General features: G+C 41.1%; 1 protein-coding gene and 2 pseudogenes across 4 annotated transcripts in view; all 3 read right to left on the bottom strand.

The window, feature by feature from the left end:
- Positions 1 to 652: 652 nt before the first annotated feature.
- Positions 653 to 11,358, bottom strand: LOC140729840 (NADH-ubiquinone oxidoreductase chain 5-like; annotated as a pseudogene).
- On the bottom strand, positions 3,056 to 6,257 carry LOC140728794 (NADH-ubiquinone oxidoreductase chain 4-like; annotated as a pseudogene).
- A 3,458-nt stretch (positions 11,359 to 14,816) lies between the features above and the next one.
- The window catches only part of LOC140729445 (activating molecule in BECN1-regulated autophagy protein 1-like), a 397,371-nt gene continuing 386,251 nt past the window's right edge, over positions 14,817 to 25,936 (bottom strand). For all 4 annotated transcript variants that reach the window (XM_073049187.1, XM_073049188.1, XM_073049189.1 and 1 more), the window contains one exon: positions 14,817 to 15,600. In XM_073049187.1, coding sequence (XP_072905288.1) covers positions 15,089 to 15,600 — 512 coding nt within the window. In that variant the 3' untranslated portion in view covers positions 14,817 to 15,088. The remainder of the gene's footprint in view (positions 15,601 to 25,936) is intronic.

Consider the following 25,936-nt stretch of genomic DNA (forward strand, 5'->3'; position numbering starts at 1 on the left):
GGGACTAGCCTACAAAGTACCCAGGACATCTTTAGGGAGCAGTGTCTCAGAAAGGCAGCATTCATCAATAAAGTCCTCCAGCACCCGGCGTATAAGGATTACCCCCTGTGCAGGCGGAAAAAAAAGTACATAAAATTTTTTGGAAACCCCACCTTTATGTACTTGGTTATCCTAAAAAAAAACCTAAAATGAGGGCCAAAATATACTTTTGCATGCCATAAATCTAAAGAAATAAAATTAATCCTTTACAATTAGGTAAGACCCACCATGAAACTTATGTACACATTCAAATATTTCTGGTGATAATAAGCCAGATTCTGATTCTGTTTCTGAGAGATTGGTCTGTAATAGTTTATGTAATTACATATTTTGGCAGTCTTATCTGAGTTGGTACAGGTTTTGTGGTTAGTTGAGGTGGGGGGGGGGGGGGGTGATTGTGGAATGAGGAGTCTGTAGAAATGAATAGAATTCATGGGGACCAGTGCTGTTATGTTGTTATACACTTAAGGAGGGGGGATATTAATTTTGACCTTGTTTGTTGTGTTAGAATTAACACGTGGGGCACCTTGGGGAGCTTTACCTACTGTTTAAAGTAAAATAATGGTTGCGAGGGTGAGAGTGAGAAGAAATACAAGTATGTGTGTTTGACGAAACCTTGCTGGGGGGCGGTGGATGTTGATAATTTAACTATGAATGTTTGTTGAATAATTGGGCTTTTTGTTCCAATTTTTGTTCATTTGTGTTGAGATGGTTTGGGCTCAGGATAGGTTAAGTTTAGGGAAAAGTTGATGCAGAATTGTTGGGAAGTAGCCTAGTATATTAAAGAAATTGTGGGTTGATAAATTTGGGTAAATTTGAAGTTGAGATGAGATTAAGTTGAAGGATGTGGCTAGAAAGGTTAAAGTTAGGGCTCAGGTGTTGAGATGAGATGTGTTTATTGCTTCAATAAAAGTGTCTTTTGAGAAAAATCCTGATAAGAACGGTATGCCAGTTAGGGCTGACTACCAATTGTAAGAGATGAGGAGAGGTTTCTGTATGCCTCCCATTTTTCAGATGTCTTGCTCATTGTTAAGGTGTGAATAAAGAGAATTCCAAAGCATTCTATACATTCATCAAGAGCACGTGGATAACTGGGGAGAGGTAGGATCAGTCAAGGAGAAAAGGGTAGACGTTTGCATGGGTGCAGAGGATGTGAGTAACATCCAGGTTGGTGTGGTCTTTCATTGATTCCATTATGGATATTATTCTATTATGGATTTGTTGAGTATGCCCACAAGAAAATGAATTGCAGGTTGTATATGATGACATGTATGTACTTTGATAGTAGATTTACTTTGAACTTTGGCTGGGGACCTTAGTGAGTGCTTTACATCAGTTTTTATCGAGGAGAAGGATGTGGAGGATAGGAAACTCAGTAATGATAATATTGACTTGCAGGAGGTAGTGTTCGGTCTGTTAGAGGGAATTAAGGTGGATATCCGCAAGGTCTGTTGGGATATACCCCAGGTTATCGAGAGAGGCAAGTAAAGAGATTGCTGAGGCCTTGACCGATACTTTTGTATCCTCTCTAGTCACAGGTGAAGTCACAAGGACTGGCGAGTTGCTAATTTTCCATTATTTAAGAAAGGAATGAGGGATAATCCTGGAAACCATAGATCGGAGAGGGAAGTTACTGGAGAGAGTTCTATTATTTTTTGATGTCATTTTTGGTCAGTGTACAAGTGGCTGTAAATAGAATGCTCTTAAACACAAGCAGGCTGGCAAAATTAGCTGACAGTCTTGAATAAGGGGGTGAAGGCAGGAAAGTTAAAAAAAAATCCCTTCTGCCACTATTGTGCTTGAGTGAAGTCGGACGGAGACTGGTGTAGGGCCTTCTATAGCTGCTGGAAGTCATGGGTTCAGACCATATTGAGCAGATTTTCCAGCAGCTGCTAATACTAAACCTGAGGGGGGCAGGGTTAAGTTTGTGTCTTTCGATGGGAAGAAGAGGTGTTGAATTTCTCATGAGTTATTGGCTAGTCATGCTATACTTACAATTAAGCCAATGTCTCTGATGCAGTTGTAAATAATGACTTGAAGGGCGGCTGTGGTTGCACCAGTTTGGCTGAATCATCAACCAATGAGGAGCAATGAAATAATGCCAATGCCTTCTCAGCCAATAAAAAGTTGGATTAGGTTATTGGCCGTGATTACAACAATTATTGTGATTAAGAATAGGCGTAAATATTTAAAGAATTTATTGAGATTAGGGTCTGAGTGTATGTTCTATGGGGGCAAATTCAAAGATAGACTATGTGATGTAGAGGGCTACAGGGGTGAAGATAATAGGTGTTGAATTTAAAGCTAACACTGATATCAAAGGTTCCAATGTTAATTCAATTTCAATTGGTTGTGATAGATTCTAAACCCTGGTCTAGGGTAGTATCAAGGGGTACTGGAGAATTAAGAGGATGAGGGAAATGATGTAATAAAGGTTAAAGAGTTCATAGCTTTTGCTTGGAGTTACACCAATAGATGGAGATACACTAAGGCCAATAGATATATCTATTATCTTTCTACAGCTTCAAGTGAGCCATGGATTTGAACCATGAATAGGAGAAATTAGCAGTTTTCCTCATCCCGGACTCTCTTGGGTAATTAAAAAGGGTTTAACTTTTATCTTTAGAACCATAATCTAATGTTTTTTTAAGACTATAATTACAGGATGTTCAGCCCAGGATAATTCTGGTTTGGAGATTCGTAGGAGTGTTGGGATTAGGTGGAGATATATCAGTATGCATTCTCGTGTGTGAGAAGGGTCTATGAGGATAAGATGGTGAGGTACAGGCCCTCATTGTGTTACAATAAACATATACAAGAAGTAAGAGGTGATTAATAAAACCCCTAACCCAGTTCAATGAGATCATTTGAATAGGGAGGCGATGATAAGGGGTTCCCTTATTATGAGGTTAGGGGGGGGGGGGGGTAAAGCTGGATTTGCTAAATTAGCTAGAAATCATGAAGTCCTATTAATGGGAGAATAACTTGTATACCTTGAGTAAGGAATAGTGTTCGGCTATGTTCGTTTGTACATGTTTGTTCTGTTAGCTAAGCAGAAGAGGATAGATGAAATGAGGCTGTGGGCAATTATTAGGGTGGTTGCTCCTGTGAAGCTTCATGATGTTTGAATGAGAATGGCCGCTGCTACCAGGCCCATGTGACTTACAGATGAGTAGGCAATTGGAGATTTTAGGGCTGGTTGTTGTAAACAGGTGCAGCAGCTATAATAACCCTCCAAAGGGCTAAGATCGGAAATGGGCAAGGTATCTCTTTTGTGAGAGGGTTAAGTACAGTGACAATTTGTCTCACTCTGTAGCTTCCTGGTTTTAGTAAAATTGCAGCTAAAGTTATGGAATCAACAATGGGAGCTTCAATGTGGGCCTTAGGTAGTCACAGATAAGCTCCGTAAAGTGGCATTTTAACTGAAAATGCGATCAGGCAGGTGGCCCACCTGAATTTACTTGCTCACGAGTTGGTGTTTAGGAGTTGGGGGAATTGTAAAGTTAATATCAAGAATGAACCAAGATCACTTTGAAGGATGAGGAGAGCACCTCGAAGGGGCACGGAGCGTATGAGGGTATAGAATAGGAAGCATGTCCCTGTGTTTAGGCATTCAGTTTGGTTACCTCAGTGGTTAATAACGATGAGTGTCGGGATTAAAGTTAACACAGAAACAGAAAACCTACAGCACAATACAGGCTCTTTGGCCCACAGGGTTGCGCCGAACATGTGCCTGCCTTAGAAATTACTCAGCTTACCGACAGCCCTCTATGTTACTAAGTTCCATGTACCTATCTAAAAGTCTCTTAAAAGACCCCATCATATCCACCTCCACCACCGTTGCCGGCAGCCTATTCCACACATTCACCACTCTCTGAGTAAAAAACTTACCCCTGACATCTCCTCTGTACCTACTCCCCAGCACCTTAAACCTATGTCCTCTTATGGCAACCATTTCAACCCTGGGAAAAAGCCTCTGACTACCCACATGATCAATGCCTCTCATCAAGTATAACTTCTTCAAGTATAGCATGGAATGGAGTTCTTCAAATATAACATGGAATGGAGTTATTTATCTGGCGTTAAAAGCTAAGATTAAGAGTAGTTGTAAGGTGAAGAGGAGGTTGATGTAAATATGGGTTCGGGTGCAGGGTTCATCAGTGAGGTGGCTTTGGCTGGCAGGTAATATCAGTGGAAACAATCATCAGGTTAGTGCAACTAAGGAATGACAGAGGAACAAGTCCCAGCTAGAGGCTGCAAAGCTCTCGGTCCACTTCTGCATCTCATTCGAACCATAGTATGCAATAAGGAGGCTGTGACAAATAGAGGTGGCTCACAGTCATTTTTTAGATAATGTTCATGAAATTGGGTAAAGTATAATTGTATGGATGATGATTTCTAGCACTGCAGGAGGTTGAAGTTTTTTAGTGTGTCTGAGCCATGAGTGTGGGTGGTAGCTACTAGGAGGGCCAAACCTGAGCTTGCTTCACAAACTGGGATTGTTAACAAGATTATGGGCATGAGAGAACGGGTTGGGGTAGCTATTGTTGTTGATCAGGGGAAACTGCAATAAATAGGATTATTATTATGCCTTCTAGGTTGATGAGTGCTGATAGAAGATGAGAGCAGTTTAGGGCAAGTCCTGTTAGACCTGGGATGAATGCTAAGGAGAAGGTGAAATGGATTGGAGACACAAGATACTTACAGGTTTTCACCATAATTAATTGAGCCAAAATCAATTGTCTTAAGTCTTTGGATTAAGTATCTTATTCTGCTCACTCTGCACCTCCTTGGAGTCATTCATAAATTAGGCTCAAGGTTAAAAGTAAGATGATTGCAGCCCATAAAGAGGTAGTGAGGGGCAAGTTTAGCTGATCCTCTCAAGGAAGTGGAAGAAGAAGAAGAACAATTTCTAAGTCAAATAAAATATATAGAAATGTAACTAAGAAGCAGCAGAGGGAGAAAGGTAGACATGCAGTCCCTAGGGGGTCAAAGCCACATTCATAGGGGGATATCTTTTCATTGTCTGGTTTCATTGTTGGTAGTCAGAAGGCTAAGAAAGGGAGAATTAAGAGAAATGAGGGCCACTTAAGCCATAGACCTTAACTCATGAGAAATTTAACAACTCTTCTTCCTATCTAAAGACAAATTTAACCTTACACCTCTTAGGTTTAGTATTAGCAGCCGTTGGAAAATCTGCACCCATGACTTCCAGCAGCCATAGAAGGCCGTACACTAGCCTCCGCTCAACTTCACTCAAGCACAATAGTGGTACCAGGATCTTTTACTTATCTGCCTTCATCCCCTTGTTCAAGACAGTCAGCTAATTTTGTCATCCTGCCTGTGTTTAGGAGCAGTAAGCACTTTATTTACAGCCACCTGTGCACTGACCCAGAACGACACAAAAAACTTTCCAGTAACTTCCCTACCATTGATGAGAAACTCACCTGTCTATAGTTTCCAGGATTATCCCTCATTTCCTTCTTCAATAATGGAAAATTAGCTACTCATCAGTCCTCTGTGACTTCGCCTGTGGCTAGAGAGGCCACAAAAGTATTGGTCAAAGTCTCAGCAATTTCTTTTCCTGCCTCTCTCAATAACCTGAGGGTATATCCCATCAGGCCTTGCGAATATCCACCTTAAATTTCTTTAAGCACTACCTCCTCCTTTACTACAAAATGTAAATCAATATTTTCAGCACCAAGTTTCCTATCTTCCACGTCCTTCTTGACAAAAACTGATGTAAAGTACTCATTGAGATCCTCACCCGAAGTTCATAGTTCAAAGTAAATCAATTATCCAAGTACATATATGTCATCATATACAACCCTGTGATTTATTTTCTCGATGGCATACTCAATAGATCCATAATATTATCAACGTAAGACTCACACCAACTTGGGTGTTCATTCACATCTTCTTCATCCATGCAAATATTCCCCCTTTTAACCTTGACTGATCCTACCTCTCCCCAATTAGCCCCTTGCTCTTGATGTATGTATAGAATGTTTTGGAGTTCTCTTTAATCCTACTTGCCCAAGACTTTTCATGGCCCCTCCTGGCTTTCCTAATTCCCTTCTGGAGTTCTTTTCCAGCTTCTTTATAATCCTCAAGGGCTCTGTTTGAGCTTAACTTCCTAAGCTTTACAAACTTTTCCTTTTTCTTCTTGAATAAATCCATCACTTCTTTTGATATCCAAGGATGTCTTACCTGGCCATCCTTGTTCTTCCTTCTGACTGGAGCATGACTGTCTTGTACTCTGTGCTGTTGGTCTTTAAACACCCTCCACATGTTGAATGTGGACTTTATATAGTTTCTGCCTAATGCTCTTGTAATTTGACCTACTCCAGTCCCACTAGGTCCATGCTTATTCTTATCTATAACTATTTTAAAATTTCACAATTGTGGTTACTGTTCCCTGAGACGTCAGTCACTTGGCCAGGCTCATTACCCTATGTCCAGTACAGCCCCTCCTCCTGTTGGACTATCTACATATTGATGTAAAAGTCCCTCCTGGATGCACCTAATAAATTCAGCTCCATTTAAACCTCTTGTACTAAGAAGGTCCCAGTTTATATTAGGGAAGTTGAAGTCCTCCATGGCAACGACTGTACTGTTTTTACACCTTTCCTTAATCTGTCTGCATATCTGTTCCTCCACGTCCCAGTGGCTATTGAGGGTTTTGGTGGTTTGTAGTACAATCCCATTTGAGCGATTGCACCCTTCTGATTTTTAGGTTCTATCCATATGGACCCAGTGGACGAGCTCCCCCCCATTACGGCCCTTCTGAGTGCAGATGTGGTATTGTCCCTGATTAGTACTACAAATCTCCTTCCCTTTTACCCCCTGCCTTTTCTAAAACCTCAAAGCCCTAAGACATTATGTACCCATTCCTGTCCCTCTCTCAGCCAAGTCTCTGTAATGGCCAGAACATCATAATTCCATGTACTGAACCATGCTCTAAATTGATCACACTTACCCAAAACACTCCTAACATTGAAATGTGGACACTTCAAACTATCCATCCCATTGTATCTGTTACTTTGCTTCTGCCTGTCTTTTACTGGTCCTGCTATCTACCTTCCTCTCCGTCCCTCCACTTTCTGACCTGTTGCTCTGCTTCCCACCCCCCTGCCAAACTAGTTTAAACCCTCCCAAGGAGCACTAGTGAACCTCCCTGCCAGAATATTAGTTCCCCTCCAGTTTAGGAGCAACCCATCCCTCTTGTACAGGTCACCCCTGCTGCAGAAGAGGTTCCAATGATCCAAAAACCACCAATCATCAATGACAAGAAAGAGACTAATCACCTACTGTTGATGCTCAAACCACATACAGTGCCAAACCTCATCATTTATATTTCCAGGTCATTATTGGTGAAAAACTCAACTACAGCAGCAACAATAAGGAAACAATGGCCATTGAATTAGAACAAAGGCTTGGTGTCTTGCGACATGCAAATCACCTTCTGATTCTCCAAAACCTTTCTACGAACTACAGGGACTGAGTGCAGAGTGCAATTGAATAATTTGCTTTTTCCTGTTCATGTGCAACTCCAAAAGCACCCAAGGAGCTCAACATCATACAGTAGAAACAGCCCCCTAGACTGACTCCCTCTTCATCATCATAAATATTTATCCTATCACTGGTGGAGCACACTGCAAAATTCAGTGCACTTACACATCAGGATTCCCTAACAGCACCTCCCACACACAATCTGCCACCCAGAGAGAGAAAGGTCATGAGTGCATGGAGGGAGTACGGCCCATGGGTTTCTCTCCAAATCATTCATCATCCTCACTCACAATAGTATCACGGATCCTTCATCATTGTTGGGTCTATGACCTGGAACTCCTGATTCAACAACATCGCTGCAGGACCCGTACCAAAATGATTGGTACAGCTTAAGGTGGCTCACAATCACATACCCAACACTCTCGGCATGAAACGTCGACTGTACTCTTTTCCATAGATGCCGCCTGGCCTGCTGAGTTCCTGCAGCATTTTGTCCGTGTTGCTCGGATTTCCAGCATCTGTAGATTTTTTCGTTTGTTCCTTGGGGTTGTCAAGTTTACTTCAAATCCCAAAAATGGGTTGATAGGTTAATTGGCCGCTAAAAATTGCTCTTGTGTAGGAGAATGGGGTGGAATTGATGGGCACTTGATGGAGTGAGTGGCTATGGGGAAGTGGGTGGGAGAATGGGAGTACTCTGAGAGCTGATGTAGACTCAACATGAAATGAAGATCCAAGAGGGATCTTCAAAGTAACAAGTGGTTGCTAGATAAATGCTATTTGTGCAAAGATAGTGGAGCAGTGGAAATTGTCAGCATGTTGTGGCCGTTTCCAGTACTGTATATCATTTTGTAGCTTGTATTTGCTGTTTATCTTTGAATGTTCTTTGTGAATTTGACATTGTTTTTCCAGGAAGACGAGGATATAATATACCAACTCTGCACACGATCTGATCTTCTTTGTGAAGAAAATGCAACTGTTCCTAAGTAACCAATTATCAGTCACAATAATATTCTTTTACCTTCTTTGTTCTACTGGTGAGAACAGGGATACATACTTCAGTTGTGCAAGTTCCAGCAGCCCGCTGCTGTTGTAGCTGAGTACTCTGAGCAATTGACTATTTGATCAAGGATGACTTGATGGTAAACCAGCCTGTGCCCAAATTCAAATCACATGCATTCACCTCTATCCACTCTCTTGCATGTTGCGTGGTGATCAAATGTAGGAATCATGTTATATGCAGTCCATTCTTCATTGTTCACATTAACTGCTGAGGAAAAAGATTTATGATGGGCAATAATAACTTTGAATGAAGTTATTAACATGAGCTTATAAATCTTACACACCATAGAAAAATGTTATGGAAATCTCTACAAGGCATCATAACTCTTTCAGAATGATAGACACGAGAAATTCTGTAGATGCTGGAAAACCAAAGCAACACACACAAAATGCTGGGGGAGCTCAGGAGGTCAGGCAGCATGCATGGAAATGAATAAACAGTTATTGTTTTGGGCCAAGGCCCTTCTTCAGGCCTGGAAAGGAAAGAGGAAAACACCAGAATAAAAAGGTGGGCAGGGAGGATAGCTAGAAGGTGATTGGTAAAGCTAGGCAGATAGGATAGATACAGGGCTGGAGAGGAAGGTATCTGATAGGAAAGGAGAGTGCACCAAAGGAAAAGGGGAGGGGATTGGGGGAGGCAATAGGCAGGTGAGAAGAAGTAAAAAGTCAGAGGATCCCTTTGTAGATGGTGGAAGTTGCGGAGGATGATGTATTGGATGCAGAGGCTAACGGGGTGGTAGGTAAGGACAAGAGGAATTCTATCAATGTTAAGGCGGTGGGAAGATGGGGTGAATGCAGATGTTCAGGAAATGGAGGAGATGTGGCTGAGGGCAGCATCAATGGTGGAGGGAGAGAAACCCCATTCTTTGGAGGAAGAGGGCATCTCTGATGTCCTGCAAAGGATAGCTGCATCCTGAGGACAGATGCGGCAGAGACAAAGGAGATGAGAAAAGGGAACAGCATTTTTACAGGAGACGGAGTAAAAAGAGGCACAGTAAAGATAACCATGGGTACCAGATTTTCTGGAAGATGCCAGTTGACAGTTTGTCTCCAGCATTGGAGTCGCAGACTGAGAAAGGGGAGGGTGGTGTCAGAAATAGACCAACTGAATTTAAGGGCAGGGTGGAATTTGGAGACAAAAGTTGATGAAATTGATGAGCTCAGCATGGGTGCATGAAGCAGCACAAATGCAGTCATCAATATACTGGAGGAAGAGTTAGGCAGCATTACCAGGGAAGGCTTGAACCATTGACTGTTCATAGCCAATAAAGAGGTAGGCATAGCAGGGGCCCACAGCTACCCCTCGAACTTATTCTGAATTATTCTTATTCTGAAATGATGTCTCCCTGCAGTTGATCTCTAACAGCATCTTCAGTTCCAATCGTTGAGCTGCAAGGATCATCCCTAATAATATCACATGGGGGAGTATGATTCCTTCCTCACATTAATCAAATGAATAAGTTTTCAGTGGGGAAAATAAGTTTTATAACATTCCTTAGTAAGACATTCCTTTTCTTAAAGTATATTAACAAAAAAGAGATTAGGAAAGCAAACCTCACATACAAAATGCTGAAGGAACTCAGCAGGCCAGGCAGCATCTATGGAAAAATATACAGTCAACATTTCAGGCTGAAAACCTTCAGGACTAAAAAAAATGAGTAGAGAACAGGAAGACAGAAGGCCATGGAAAAAGAAAAGGGAGGGGGAGGAGCACCAGAGAGGGGCAATGGGCAGGCAAGTAGATAAGGTGAGAGAGGGAAAAGGAGATGGGGAATGGTGAAGGAGAGTGGGGGGTTTGGGGTCATTATCAGAAGCTTGAGAAATTGATGTTCATGCCATCAAGTGGGAGGCTACTCAGACGGGATATAAGGTGGTGTTCCTCCAACCTGAGTGTGACCTCATCACAACAGCAGAGGAGACTATGGATAGACATATCGGAATGGGGATGGTAAGTACTGGTGCTCTCCCCCCACCTTTTCTTTCTTCCACGGCCCTCTGTCCTCTCCTATTAGATTCCCCCTTCTCCAGCCTGTGTCATTTCCACCAACTTCCCAGCTCTTTACTTCACCCCTCTCCCTCTCGGTTTCACCTATCACCTTGTGTTTCTCCCTCCCCTTCCCCAACTTTTTAACTCTATTCATCTTTTTTCTCCAGTCCAGCTGAAGGGCCTCAGCCTAAAACATTGAATGTACTCTTTTCCATAAATGCTGCCTGGCCTGCTAAGTTCTTCCAGCATTTTGGGTGTGTTGCACAGATTTCACGCATCTGTGGATTTTCTTGTTTGAGATTGGAAAGCAGGCCTTTTGGATATCAATACATAGAGAAACCAGAAAGCGATAAATCGCCATTGAGATTGTAAACTGAATCAGTGTGATTCCATCTGATGAGAGGATATTTCATATAATCGGGGTGTAGAAAATGGGAAGGATTGCAACAATGAGCCTGGATAAAATGGAGAGTTGGCAAAGTGGAATTGTATTGAATGGAAGAGCTTTCTGTAGAGCATGAGTGTATACAATGGAAAAGGTTTCAGATTTGTGTAGAATAGGAAGTGGGCTTAATGCAGAATTGTGCATAATACCTCAAGTGAAAGGAACATTTTTTTCTCTCCTGGCTGAACAATAGTCAATCCACAAGATTTCACAATGTAGTAAAAGGCCAGCAAACATTACTATGTGGTATTATTCCAATTTCATCATTGTCATTCAGGAGTAATCTTTTATTCAACAACGGAGCTAAGGTCCCCATGATCGCTCTATGGTAGACAGGTACTAGTTGTAAATAGTTGAGCCTTTCAGCAGGCGGCAATCTTACGTTGATTTTGTTGCTAGTCTGTCTTCATTTTAGTCTCAAGTTGTTTCTTTATTGGCAAGCCATCCTGGTGTGAGCAATAAACATTACAAATTTGAGCAAAGATAAAATAGCTAGTAGCAAGAGGCTCCAAAATGTAAGATTTCAAAAAAAGTTAATTAAAATATTTATCAATGTTCTGCATGAGTTGTGCTTGGATGGAAATCATTCAGTAAGCTGTATCTTCTGAATTACAGAACATTAAGATTATAAACTACTTCCAATTAGCATATATTCTCAATGTAATAAATTGGTGAATCATGCAGTGTTCTTTTTCTTTGCACATGCTGTATTTCAAACTGTTAAGTACTATTCCAAATCTTTACTTAAAATAAATGTTTAAAATACTTACTTAAAAACTTTATCTTAACTTGGTTTTGCTCTCCAAAGTCTGTGAATGTGTTGTGGTCTACTGTTTCCCTCTGAACATTTCATTTGATTTTTTTCCATTTCAAGTTTCCAACTTTGCCATGACATCAAAGTTCCTAATGAAGGTTATGTAAGTGAGACACAAGTTATTCTCTCAGCCTCATCCCCTCCATGGCCTGTGGCATGATTAATGACTCTTTCCAATCAAATCAATGAGAAAATAAAATGCCACAACATTTTTAGGAAATCAGCTACAGTATACAAACCCTGGCGCTGGGTCAGCCTTGTGAATAGGGGCAAATTTTTTTTAAAAAAACTCCCCTCTCAATTGGATTGAATTATTTTATCTACATATGCTTCCCATAAAGGGAATGTAGAACAGCTGTCACCAAGGCCCAACAATGACGAATCAGCCTGTTTACTTATCAGAGAGCTGAATACAATTTCTGAGTTAAAATTGTAGCAGCAGGTTCTGGGTACTTCACACTGTGCGAGTCTATGTAGCTACGAGAAAGGTAGTGATGTGTGAAAAGCTGTTCATATTGGATCAAAATGGACAGTATTTCAGCTGCTTTGCAAAGTTACTTTTGGAGATCAGATGGTACTTTGCACACATTTCCCTTAGCAGATTAAATGAATGGGTTAGAATTTATGATAGGGCAGTCTGTACACTGACTAGGGAGAAGTTTTTGTTCTTCATTCTATACATAGATTTCATATCCTGTCGGTAATGATCTACGCAAAGAAGTCTAGGGAAACCCATACTCATATCACAGCCAAGTGAAGTGTGTGAAACAATACAAGGGCAGGCAAAAAGCTGGAAATACATGGATCTTAAATTTCAAAGTGTTTCTGCAAAATCACTTCTCTGAACTGCTGTAACCAGTAAGTAGAGGAAAAAAAATACAACAGGCAATTTTCACCCAGGGACCCAAAATCAATTTATACACCAAGCGATCAATTAATCTGTTATTATCAGGCAGGAATATTGTGCACTGCTTGTTCCAATGACTTATCAGTTATCTAATGTTAAATATTTTGAAAACATAATGAAGGGTCAGTTTAACATTTTATGAATGGTGTGGTACCTTCTCAGCGTCACTCTTGATTAAGGGGCCTGACTACTGTGTGGTTACCAAGCTGGCTAAGAGACAAAGTCCAGAGTAATGATGAATCATTTTTCCTTTGGCTGAAGGTTTGATGCGACATCAATGTTGAGTCCATAGCACTTTTACTATACATATTTACCCTCTGAACTTGCACGTCCAAGACATTACTTGCAAGTTTGAAAATGATCTGAATATTGGAAATGCAGAAAATGATGAGGAATACAGGAAAAGAGTTCAGGTAGCCAGAGATGGTGAAGTGGAAGATAAAAGCTCAATGAAGGACATTACAGAGTGCTGCATTTTGAGGATGGAGAAAAGCACAACATTACAAAGGGCTTTGACAGTGTATGACAAAGATTTACCAGAATGATGTTAGAGTTGACAACAAACTTTAAGGACAATGTTAAGGAGATAATAGTTGGTTTAAAAAAAATAAATCAGGACTATTCTGTTAAGAGTAATGAGTGTTCCTAGTGACAGGATTGATCCAAAACTGCAAATCTAAGGAAACTGACAATAGGGAAGAAATGAAACAGTAAGTTGCAAAAATTTGAAATTCACTGACTGAAAACAGAAAGATAATTCAATAATGATAAAGAGAACAGCAAATTCTATGTGGGAAAGATTTGGAGTCTTACAAGTAAGAAGCAGGGAGAAGAGCAAATTGATAGTACCTTTAAAGAGTAGCATAATCACAATGGAGCAAATAACCCCTTGTTGTATTATATTATCTATGCTTTTATATATCATGTTAAAGTCTGTCCCGAGCCTTATAGGCTCATCAGGCCAGTGCTTATGCCGGTTTCTGTGGTGTGAAGCGACTGAGAGTATGAGACTCCCCTCCCCAGAGAGGATGCCAGTCTATCGCGAGGTTAACTCCCAGCATTTTGCCTGCAACCATTTTCAGCTGGTTAAGTGTGGTTAAGTGCCTTGCTCAAGGACACAACACAACACGCTGCCTTAGCTGAGGTTCGAATTAAGCGTGGCCAAATGGTTAAGACGCTGGACTAGTGATCTGAAGGTCACTAGTTCGAACCTCAGCTAAGGCAGCGTGTTGTGTCCTTGAGCAAGGCACTTAACCACAAATTGCTCTGTGAGCACACCGGTGCCAAGCTGTATTGGCCCTTGCCCTTCCCTTGGACAACATCGGTGGAGAGAGGAGACTTGCAGCATTGGCAACTGTCGGTCTCCCAAGGCGCAAATCCATGGTCTCTCAAGACTAATGGATGCTTATTTATATTATATATCATGCATGTTCGTAGTATTACATGCTCAAGTGCTGTTCCAGGGTCCAAACACAATATATTCATTCAGATAAAAAGCAAACTGATGGAGGAACACAGCAGGTCATCATTGAGGAATAGGGATGGTCTAAGTTTCCGATGGAGACCCTTTATCTGCCTCAGATGGAAACATTGCTCATCCCTTTACTTCCATAGACGCTGCTTGACCGGCTAAGTTCCTCCAGAAGTTTGTTATTTGCTCCATTCCAGCATATACTTGTGTCTTCATTATTCTGAGTAATGTTTATGCAACAAGAATATGTCAACACCATTTAAATTCATGGATTACATTTCTATTATATTAATATATCAAAATGTCTTGTTTCAAACAGTTTGTATTTTGGCTGAGAACATTCTGTAATGATTTTTAATTTGGCCATATGAGTGGAAATTTGCCGTTAGATAGAAAGCTTCAATTAGCATCCAGGATGGAGAGGACGAAAAAGAAGTTAATGATCGAGATTGTGGACAGTTCATCATCACCTGAAACATTATCTGTCTCTCTCTCTCCACAGATACTAAATGACAAAAGGAATGAGAAAGTCTAGTGCAACTTCATTAGGCTTAAAATAAATTAATCACATTGGCAAAGATCTTCTTCCAGTTTTTAAAGAGTTTTTATTCGTTATTGTGATCTTTGGTGTTCACATAGGTCTCTTTTGCTTGCACTTAACTAGATTCCATTTCTCTAAAATAACAAGTTACCAGTTTACAAAAAAAAGGGAAAGAAAAACAACTTAAATCAAATTCTACTAAAAACAAGTAAGTGGAATTTCCTTGGCTGTTTTAGCTAGATTCTACACATACAAACCATGGGACATGCATTTTTTTTTGTTTCTTTTACCCTGAACAGCAGAGCACCTGATTTTACCTCCTGTCTGAGCCCCTGTTGTCAGTGCCATGATTATCAGTATTATCAACGATATTGGGGCTGTGTGCGCTGACAGGATGGAAAGGGGCACCCGTGTCCATAGAAGTCGTGGGTTGCTGACCAAAGATCCCATCATCCCCAAGGGCACTGCTTCTGCTGAGCTGTTCTAATGTCTGATCCCTTTCGTTACTTTCTCTGAAATCTGTCACTAAGCTGCTGGAGTTGCTGGGGACGGCAGAGTCCACCAGAATATGACTGTAACTACTGTCCATTTCTGTTCTGCCAAGGGTACTTGGTGGGTGTGCGCTCAGTCGTGTCAGGGCTTCGTTGCCTGTCTGTGAACCTCGGTGTATTCGGTGGCTGACGATAATGTTGTTTCCAAAGCCTCCCATGGAGGCAGTGGTAGTGCCTTGTTCTCGTTGTACGACTGCCGTCATCCAGCCCTCAGCAATCAGTCGCCGGATGCGAGACAAAGCATCCTCTCCTGGAATATATTCTGGAGCATCTCCTGAAGCAGGGTAAAGAGAAAACATTTATGCTTACTTACAGGACGTTTTAAAAAGGTGTGAATCGTATATTTTGAAAGAATATGTCAATTACTATATAGCAAATCAGTTCTTGGAAATTTATCCTCTGTATAGATTTTGATCATAAGCACGAGTAAATCTGCAGATGCTGGAAATCCAAAGCAACACACAGAAAATGCTGGAGGAACTCAGCAGGTCAGGCAGCATCTATGGAAATGAATGAATAGTTGACATTTTGGGTTGAGACCCTTCTTCAGGACCGAGAAGGAAGGGGAAGATGCCAGAATAAAAAAGTGGTGGGGGGGGGGGAGAAGTTAGCTGGAAAATGAGAGGTGAAGTGGGTGGGAAAGGTAAAGGGTGGGAGAAGGACCATAGGAGAAAGGGAAGGGGGGGACCCGGGGGAAGTAATAAGTAGGTGAAAAGAAGTCAAAAGTCAGAGTGGCGAATGGGGTGGGGGGTTGAATTTGGTTACTGGAAGGAGAAATCAATATTCATGCCGTTACTAGGTTGAATGGTACCAAGACGGAATATACTTTGATCATTCTCCTTGGGGCATTTTGTTGACATTTCATTTACTGCCTGATAGCACCCAGCAAACAGCCTATCAACAAACCCTTGTTTCTGAGCAACTTGATCCTGTTAGTCGCGTAATAACCAAACCAGTTTGTTTGCTGGTTTCTTCCCAACATCAGAAGCAAACCTGCTGCTCTGTGGCAATGAATAAAAGATGTAAACCACGTGGAGATCCCAGGAAACACTCAAATGAATTGCCTCTGCATTAGTTCTGGTCTTGAGATCGTAAAATGTCATTTAGCCAACACAAAATGAGATGTCTGTGCACCTTTAATAGGAATCAAATCACTTCTTGCTGAGACTGTCAGGGAAATCAGAAACAGGGGTTTGAGTACCTTGGTAGCAGAGAATTACTAAGTTGGAGTCCATTAGCGGCAAGGACAAACAATACAATCTAACTCAGACCTTTTTCTAGACATAACCAGCTGCCATCTTGAACACCTCCTCATTGAGGTTAACATATTCAACACTGGTTGCAGCTCCTTCAAAATGCTTGTTCTTCCATGACTGAGCTATAGGACATGGTGAGGTGATTTCAAACCGGACCCTTTAGAAAGTCAAAAGCTTGTTAAAATTCAGCAAGAGCCTTGTTCAAAACAGAACAATAAAAAAAGAACAAGTTTTGGATGATTTGACTCCACACTGGAAAAGAAGGAAACTGGACAGATGAAAAACTGTGAGGCTAGTTACCATGACTGATGCTTTGCATCCCCTAGCAGACAGTTCCAGGGTGGAAATGGCAGGAAGGGGAAACAGGCTGTCTGACTGCCTGCTAAACGCAGAATCTGGAGGTATAAAATTAATCCAACATTCAAGCAAGAAAGACAATATATTAAGATGAATACACTGAGTCACTATTCAGTTTTTTTTAAACTAATCCCCACACAGTTTATTTATTAGTATTTTGGAATACAGTATTTCTTGAAACTGATCAATAAGCTTCAAGTCCTAGGCCTCAGTACCTCCTTGTGCAACTGGATCCTTGATTTCTTCACTTGTAGTCCCCAGTCAGTCGGATTTGCAACACCACCTTCTCCACAATCTCCTTCAGCATAAGTAAATCACAAGGCTGTGTGCTTAGCCCCCTGCTCTATTCACCTTTTACTTATAACTATAAGGCTAAGCACAGCTCCAATGTTATATTTAAGTCTGCCAATGACACAACTGTTGACTGAATCAAAGGTGGTGATGAATCAGCATATAGGAGGGAGATTGAAAATCTGACTGAATGGTGCCATAACAACAATCTCTCAATGTCAACAAGATGAATGAGATGATTATTGACTTCAGACAAAGGAAACCAGAGGTCCATGAGCAAGTGCTCATCGAAGATCGGGGTGGAGCAGGTCAGCAAATTTAAATTCCTCGGTGTTATCATTTCAGAGGATATGACCTGGGTCCAGCACATAAGTGCAATTACGAAGGAAGCACGGCAGCGTCACTACTTTCTTAGAAGTTTGAGAAGATTTGGCACGTGATCTAAAGCTTTGATAAACTTCTATAAATGTGTGGTGGAGAGTACATTGATTGGTTTTATCACTGTCTGTTATGGAAACACTAATGCCCTTGAAAATCCTACAAAAAGTAGTGGGTATGGCCCAGTCCCACACAGGTAATGACCTCCCCATTACTGAGTATATCTACATGGAGTGCTGTTGCAGGAAAACAGCATTCATCATCAAAGATTCCCCCCACCACTCTCCAGGCCATGCTCTCTTCTCAATGCTGCCATCAGGAAGAAGGTACAAGAGCCCCAGGACCCACACCACCAGGTTCAAGAACAGTTATTACCCCACAACCATCAGGCTATTGAACCAACATGAATAACTTTATTCACTCCAACAGTGAATTGATTCCACAACTTGTGGACTCATTTTCAAGGACTCCACAACTCATGTTCTTGATATTTATTGCTTCTTTATTTTCTCTTTTTTTTGTATTTGCACAGTTTGTTGTTTTTTTTTGCACATTGGTTGTTGTTCTCCCTGTTGGGTGTGGTCTTTCATTCATTCTATTGTGTTTCTTGTATTCATTGTGATTGTCAAAAAGAAAAGGGATCTCAGAGTTGTAAATGGTGACATACGTGTACTTTAATAATAAATTTACTTTGAATTTTATCTATCCCAACAATGTTTGAGAAGGTGATGATGAGCCATCTTCTCGAACTACCGCAAGTCTTCTGGTGGAGTTATTCCCACAGAGATTTTGGGATGGCATTCTTCTGGGAAACATGACAACCAAGCCCACAAAAAGCAGTGACATCAGGCAATGAAGTTCCAGTGATATATTCTTTCAAATCAGGACAATATGCAACTGGAAGGGGAAAGTGCTGATGGTGACGTTCTCAAATACCTGCTGCCCTTGTCCTTGCTGGTAGAGGTGGTAGGTTTGGAAAGTCTTGTTGCAATAGCATGGGCAGGCTGTCACGTTACATTTTGTTGATGGCATTCATAACATCCAGTGACAGCCAGATGTGGCAGGAATAAACATGCAGTGCGATAGATAGAGAACTGATGGACCTTGTTCCAACTGAGGTGTGCGCGCACTCTCACCTTATGCTACTAGCTCACAAAGGGATTTAAACTGCGCATAAAAGGTTGTCATCCTCTACCTTGTTGGCGTGATCATACACAAACATATTTCCTTTCCAGTTTCTGATGCAGACGGTGTTGACAATGTGGAGTTTGCAATGATTTGCCTGCAGATTCTAGAACTGGCTTATTTATACTGTTTTTATTGAAGAAATTATTGATTCAAAGAAGCAAAGGGCATTAAGTGCAAAAGAACTGCTAGTTCATTTAAAGCAGAATGGCTTTATGGCTTGCTAGCTGTTAAAATGAGTACCTTTAAATATAAAATTCAGTGCGCACATGTTGTCACTGGGCAACATATTGCCCAGCACAAGATTTTTGCTTACACTGGCCATTACAAATTAGAGGGAACATTGTTGATGAAGTAGACTGATTTATCCTAAAAGGTGTCAAGGTTCTTGAGAGTTGTTTAAACAGCACTCATCCCACTCTACACATGAAACTCACTGCTGGCAGGATGATTGTGAAGTGTTAACAGTGAATCACTCAGCCGAGGATACCCAACATCTGAGCTGTCACAGTACTTAGATGCCGGTTTAATAGAGTCTCTGGTCAATAGTGATTCCACAGAATGCCAAGGATAGATCGTTAGACCCTCTTATTGGAGATTCTCATTGCCTGGCACCCTTGTGTTACCTTCCATATATCAGACATTTTCTTTAACTTCAACTCAGGCATGAACTGTTTCATTTGCTGATGGCTGTGAATGAATGTGTAATCTAAATGAGGATCCCCACTTCTGGCGCTGTGATGGAAGCAAGACCAAGAAACTGATGGCTGGGTCTCGGACACTGCTTACACTCTGCAGTGAAGTATGACTAACCTTCAGAATTTTACTTTGACTAACACTTACCTCCAGCCACTGGGGCCACATCTGAATTGTACTTGACTACTGATGCCACACACAAGTCAAGTGCTGCGCTGATGTCAAGGGCAACTGCTCTCACCTCAGTTGTGGTCTCTAATCTTGGCTGTTTAAGGCAAAGCTCTCCCCATTATTAAATGTATTTACATGGAGCGCTGCCACAAAAAGCTGCATAAGACCACCACCATCCTGGCCATGCCCTCATCTCCCTATCATCATTGGGCAAGAAGTACATAAGCTTCAGGTCCCACACCACAAGGCTCAGGAACAATTATTATCTGACAAGCATCAGGCTCCTGAACTGATGTGAATAATTTCAATCACCACTACTCTGAACTGATTCCATGATCCACAGACTCCACTTCAAGGACTCTTAACAACTTATGCTCACTGTATTATTTTTTTAAATTGCAGTTTATCTTCTTTTGCACATTGACTGTAAGTCAATCTTAGTCTGTTTACATATACTTTTTCTTAAATTCTATTGATAATTTTTTTCCTTATAAATGCCTGCATAGAAAAAGAAACTCAAGTTAGTATATGGTAACATACATTCGTGCTATTTCTACTATAAGTCTACAGACTCTCACAGCTACCTGGACTATTCCTCTTCCCACCCTGTCTCTTGCAAAAATGCTATCCCCTTCTCACAATTCCTCTGTCTCTGCCGCATCAGCTCTCAGGATGAGGCTTTTCACTCCAGGACGAAGGAGATGTCTTCCTTTTTTAAACAAAGGGGCTTCCCTTCTTCCACCATCAACTCTGCTCTCAAATGCAAAGGGTCTCGGCCTGAAACGTCGACAGCGCTTCTCCTTATAGATGCTGCCTGGCCTGCTGTGTTCCACCAGCATTTTGTGTGTGTTTGAATTTCCAGCATCTGCAGATTTCCTCGTGTTTAGCTGCTATTTCATTAGATAACCTCCTGTACCTAATAAAGTGGCCACTGAGCGCTTGTTCAAGGTCTTCTGTTGCTGTAGCCCATTCACTTCAAGATTAAATGTGTTGTGTACTCAGAGATGCTTTTCTGCACCCCACTGTTGCAACGCATGGTTATTTGAGCTGTCACCTTCCTGTCTGCTTGAACCAGTCGGCCATTCTCCTCTGACCTCTCTCATTAACAAGGCATTTTTGCCCACAGAACTGCTACTCACTGGATGTTTTTAGCTTTTCACAGCATTTTATCTAAACATTAGGGACTGTTGCGCATGAGAATCCCAGGAGATCAGCAGTTTCTTAGATACTCAAACCACCCCATCTGGCACCAACAATCATTGCATGTTCAAAGTCACTTAGATCACAATTCTCCATTCTGATGTTTGGTCTGCACAACTGAACCTCTTGACCATGTCTACATGCTTTTATGCATTGAGTTGATGCCACATGATTGACTGACTGAAGAGCAGGTGAACAGATGTACCCAAAAAAGTGGCTACTGGGTGTATTATACACTGATAATAAAACAAATCCTTAGGAAGAGGTGACCTGGGATTGAAAGATGCAGAACCTCTGTGGGTAGAGTTAGGAAACTGCAAGGGTAAAAACATCCTGATATGAGTTATATATAGGCCTCCAAAAATAACCAGGATGAAGGGTACAAATTACAGTGGGAGATAGAAAATCATGTAAAAGGGGAATGTTACGATAGTCTTGGGAGATTTCAAAATGCAGGTAAACTGGGAAAATCAGGTTGGTGATGGATCCCAAGAGATGGAATTTATAGAATGATTATGGGATGGTTTTTTTAAAGAGCAACTTGTGGTTGAGCACACCAGGGAAAAGGCAAAGGAAACCCTTCGGAGGCAATGATCATAATATGATAGAATTCACTTTTGAGTTTCAAAGGGAGAAGATAAAGTCAGATGTATCAGTATTACAATGGAGTAAAGGGAACACAGAGGCATGAAAGAGGAGCTGGACAAAAGTGATTGGAAGGGGACACTATCAGGGATGATGACAGAACAGCAATGGCTGGAGTTTCTGGGGGCCATTCAGAAGGTGCAGAATAGATAGATCCCAAACATGAAGAAGTATTCTAAAGGGAGGATGAGGCAAACACAGCTCACAAGGGAAGTTAAAGACAGCATAGAAGCAAAAGAGAAAGCATATAATATAGTAAAAACATGGGAAGTTAGTGAGACTTGTAAAGCTTTTAAAAAACAACAGGAGGCAACTAAAACAGAAATATGGAGAGAAAAGATGAAATATGAAGGCAAGCTAGCCAGTAATATAAAACAGGATTTTATAAGTTTTTTTTTCAGATAAATAAAAAGTAAAAAAGAGGCTAGAGTGGATATTGGACCATTGGAAAATGATGTTGATGAGGTAGTAATTGGGGACAAGGAAGTGATGGATGAACTGAATAAGTATTTTGAATCAGTGTTCACTGTGGAAGACACTAACAGTACGCCAGAAATTTGATAGTGTCAGGGGGCAGTAATGTAAGTAAGAAGGTGCTTAAGAAGCTGAAAGGGATAGCTAAAGAGATTGTGGAGACTTTAATAATGATCTTTCAAGAATCACTGCATTCTGGAATGGTTCTGGTGAACTGGAATGTCACCCACTCTAAGGGAAGGAGGGAGGTAGAAGAAATTTTAGGCCAGTTAACCTGACCTCAGAGGTTGGGAAAATGTTGGAATCCATGATTAAGGATGAAATTTCAGGGTAGTTGGAGGCATGTGGAGTCCAAAGTCAGAATGGCTTCCTCAAGGGGAAATCTTGCCTGACAAATCTACTGGAATATTTTGAGGAAATAGCAGGCAAGATACACAAAGGAGAGTCAGTGGATGCTGTTTACTTGGATTTTCAGAAACCTTTGACAAGGCGTCATACACGACGCTGCTAAACAAGATAGGAGCACATGGTATTGCAGGAAATATACTAGAATGGATGGAAGATTGGCTGATTGGCAGGAGGCAAAGAGTGAGAATGAAGTAGACCTATTTTATTTGGTTGCTAGTGACTAGTGGTGTTCCAAAGGGGTCAGTATTGGGACTGCTTCTTTTCACATTATATATCAACGATTTTTATGATGGAATTGATGTCTTTATGGCCATGTTTGCAGATGATACTTCAAAAGGGCACAATCATACCAGTAACCAAGAACGGCAGGATGAACTTTGAGCCACCTTAACAACTACCGCACAGTAGCATCTATGGTGATGAAGTGCTTTGAGATATTGGTTATGGTTAGAAACAACTCTTGCCCAAACAAGGACCTGGACCCACTGGAATTTGCCTATTGCTGCATTAGGTCTATAAAGGATGTGATCTCATTGGCTCTTTACACAGCCTTGGATCACCTAGACAATACTAATACTTAGGTCAGGCTGCTGTTTATTAAATACAGCTCGGTGTTCAACACAATCATTCCTACAGTTCTGATCAAAAAGCTCCAAAACCTGGGCCTCTGTACTTCCCCCTACAACTGGATCATCTGGAAGACCACAGTCAGTGCAGATTGGAAATAACATCTACACTTTGCTGATAATTAACGTTGATACACCTCAAGGATGTGTGCTTATCCCACTGCTCTACTCTCTCTAAGCCCATGAGTATGTGGCTAGGCAGAGCTCAAATGCCATCTAGAAATTTGCTGATGGCACAACTACTGTCGGGAGAATTTCAGATGATGATGAGAAAGTATACAGGAATGAGATAGATCAGCTAGTTGAGTGGTGTCACAACAACTTTCCACTCAACATCAATAAGACCAAAGTAATGACTGCTGTCTTCAGAAAGGGTAAGATGAGGGAACACACAACAGTCCTCATTGAGGGATCATAAGTGAAAAGGGTGAGTAGTTTCAAGTTCCTGTATGTCAACATTCCTGAGTCCATTATATTGATGCAGTTACACAGAAAGCATGACAATGGCTATATTTCATTATGTGTTTGAAGAGATTTGGAATGTTAGCAAAGACGCACACAGATTTCTACGGATGTATTGCAGGGATCATTATAACTGGCTGCATCACTGTCTGGAATTGGGGGGGGGGGCACTGGAAAGGATTGAAATAAGCTGCAGAAAATTGTAAACTTAGTCCACTCCATCATGGGCAGTAGCCTCCCCAGCACCCAGGACATCTTCAAGGAGCAATGCCTCAAAAAGCCAGCATCCATCTTTAAGGACCCCCCAAAACCCAGGACATGCTCTATTTTCATTACTACCATCAGGGAGGAGGTACAGCAGCCTGAATATACACACTCAACAATTCAGGATTAGCTTCTTCCCCCTGCCATCAGATTGAACCCACAAATACTACCTCACTACTATTTTTACTCCTTTTGCACTACTTAATTTAACTTAAAAATATATATACCTCTTAATTGTAAATTACAGGTTTTATTATTATGTATTGCAATGTTTCACGACATATGCCAGTGATAATAAACTTGATTCCATTAGGTGGAGGGACAGGTAGCATTCAGGAAGCAGGATGTCTGCAGAAGGATTTTGACACCTTGGGAAAATGAGCAAAGAAGTGGCAGATGGAATATAATGTAGGGGAGTGTATGGTCATGCACTTTGGTAGAAGGACTAAATGTGTAGACTCTTTTCTAAATAGGGAGAAAATTCAAAAATCTGAGGTGCATAGGAATCCATGCCTATCTAATCTGTCTCATACAAAAAGCTTTTCCAATTAAGGACATGCCTTCGTGCTGATTCTTCCTATTAATTGTATTAACTGTTTTCAACCTGAAACGTAATAGAGCCTTACAGGAAATTGGTAAACCATTATATGCATTCATTTTAGTTTCTGCATCTCTGCTCTCCTCCCCCTCACCACCACTTCCATCTTCTTAAAGAACAAGGATTTATGTTGCTTTTACTTTCCACTTTGAATAAATCAGTCTGCAATTTCCAGCATCTCTGATGTGGTGCCAACAGATCAGAGACCTTGGCCCCCTCATCGAGTGTTCCAAATACACTTTCTCCAACAACACACACTCTCCCATCTTTCTATACAACACATTTATTTCCCTTTTCCTTGCACAGTCCCAAGCTTCAAACACTCCTTCTAGGTGAACTAGCAACTCACTTGTACATCATCCAATTTTGCAGCTCTCAAAACATGGGTGCCTCCACATTCAGTACACCAAGTAGATTGGATGATTGGCCGCTCCACCATCTTTGGTTAGATTAATTCAAACGAGTCAATTTCGGGAGCACAGCTAGTGGAGCTGCTGCCTCACATCACCAGAGATCCTGGTTCAATCCTGACGCTGACTGCTGTCTGTGTGGAGTACATTCATCTGTACATTGATAAGGGTCTGTAAATTTCTCCAAGTGAATGAATTTGACAGGAATGTGTGTAGAATAAAATGGAATTAGTGTAGGATTAGTATAGACCTATCCACCATTTCATCATGGCTGGTCCATTTTCCCTCTCAACCGCAATCTCCTGCCTTCTCTCTGTATCTCTTCATGCCCGGACTAATCAAGAATCTATCAACCTCTGCCTTAAATATTCTCAATGTCTTGGCCTCCACAGCCACCTGTGGTAATGAATTCCACAGATATGAATACAGAAAATAGATTTTGGCTGAGTCTTTCATCATTTTGTGTGTTGTTCAAGATTTCGGGCATCTGCAGAATCTCTTGTGTTTATGATTTGCTCTACCACCCAAAATATACCCTCCTTCAACCAATGAAACACTCTGAAGCTATTACGTGGTAATCGCAAAATGTTAATGACTGCAGGCCTCTTCTTAAATGTAGCCCATATAACATAATTTCTCATTTACCCAATGTAATTATTCTGAGGAATTGTTTTTCCATTTCCCTTCATTCAAGCATCCTTAGTTTCAATGTCAGTAGGCATGTCAGTGAGAGCACCTCCTAGCAATTAGAACTGCACTCAAATCCCAACTGTTCTTGACTGCACATGGTGCAACTTACAAGCTAGCAGTTAAACAGATTTTTGGGCACTGAAACCTTCCAGTTTGACATATCTCACCCCAAAGGGAATAGTGTTTTTGTACATCATTGATAGAGAGGCAGAACGTCAATATCAGAAGCTTAGACAGGCTGAAAGCATTTACTGCAAACATTTGTTCAATCAAATTTCAACTTTTGTCAAGAACTGAAACAGCTTGCTCTTTCCTCAAGAGGGTTAATTTTACTGGATCAACTGTGAAAGTATATTTCATTTATAAGAAGATTAAAGTAAGAAAAAAAGATGGTGCACACACTATAGTTTCAACATACATGCATCTTCTCAGATGTCTTTATTGAATGAAATATGCAACAGAATAATCCAACATGCCAGGTACCATGTAATGTTAAAGG

This window comes from Hemitrygon akajei, chromosome 6 (assembly GCF_048418815.1).
Source record: "Hemitrygon akajei chromosome 6, sHemAka1.3, whole genome shotgun sequence".
Taxonomy (NCBI): domain Eukaryota; kingdom Metazoa; phylum Chordata; class Chondrichthyes; order Myliobatiformes; family Dasyatidae; genus Hemitrygon; species Hemitrygon akajei.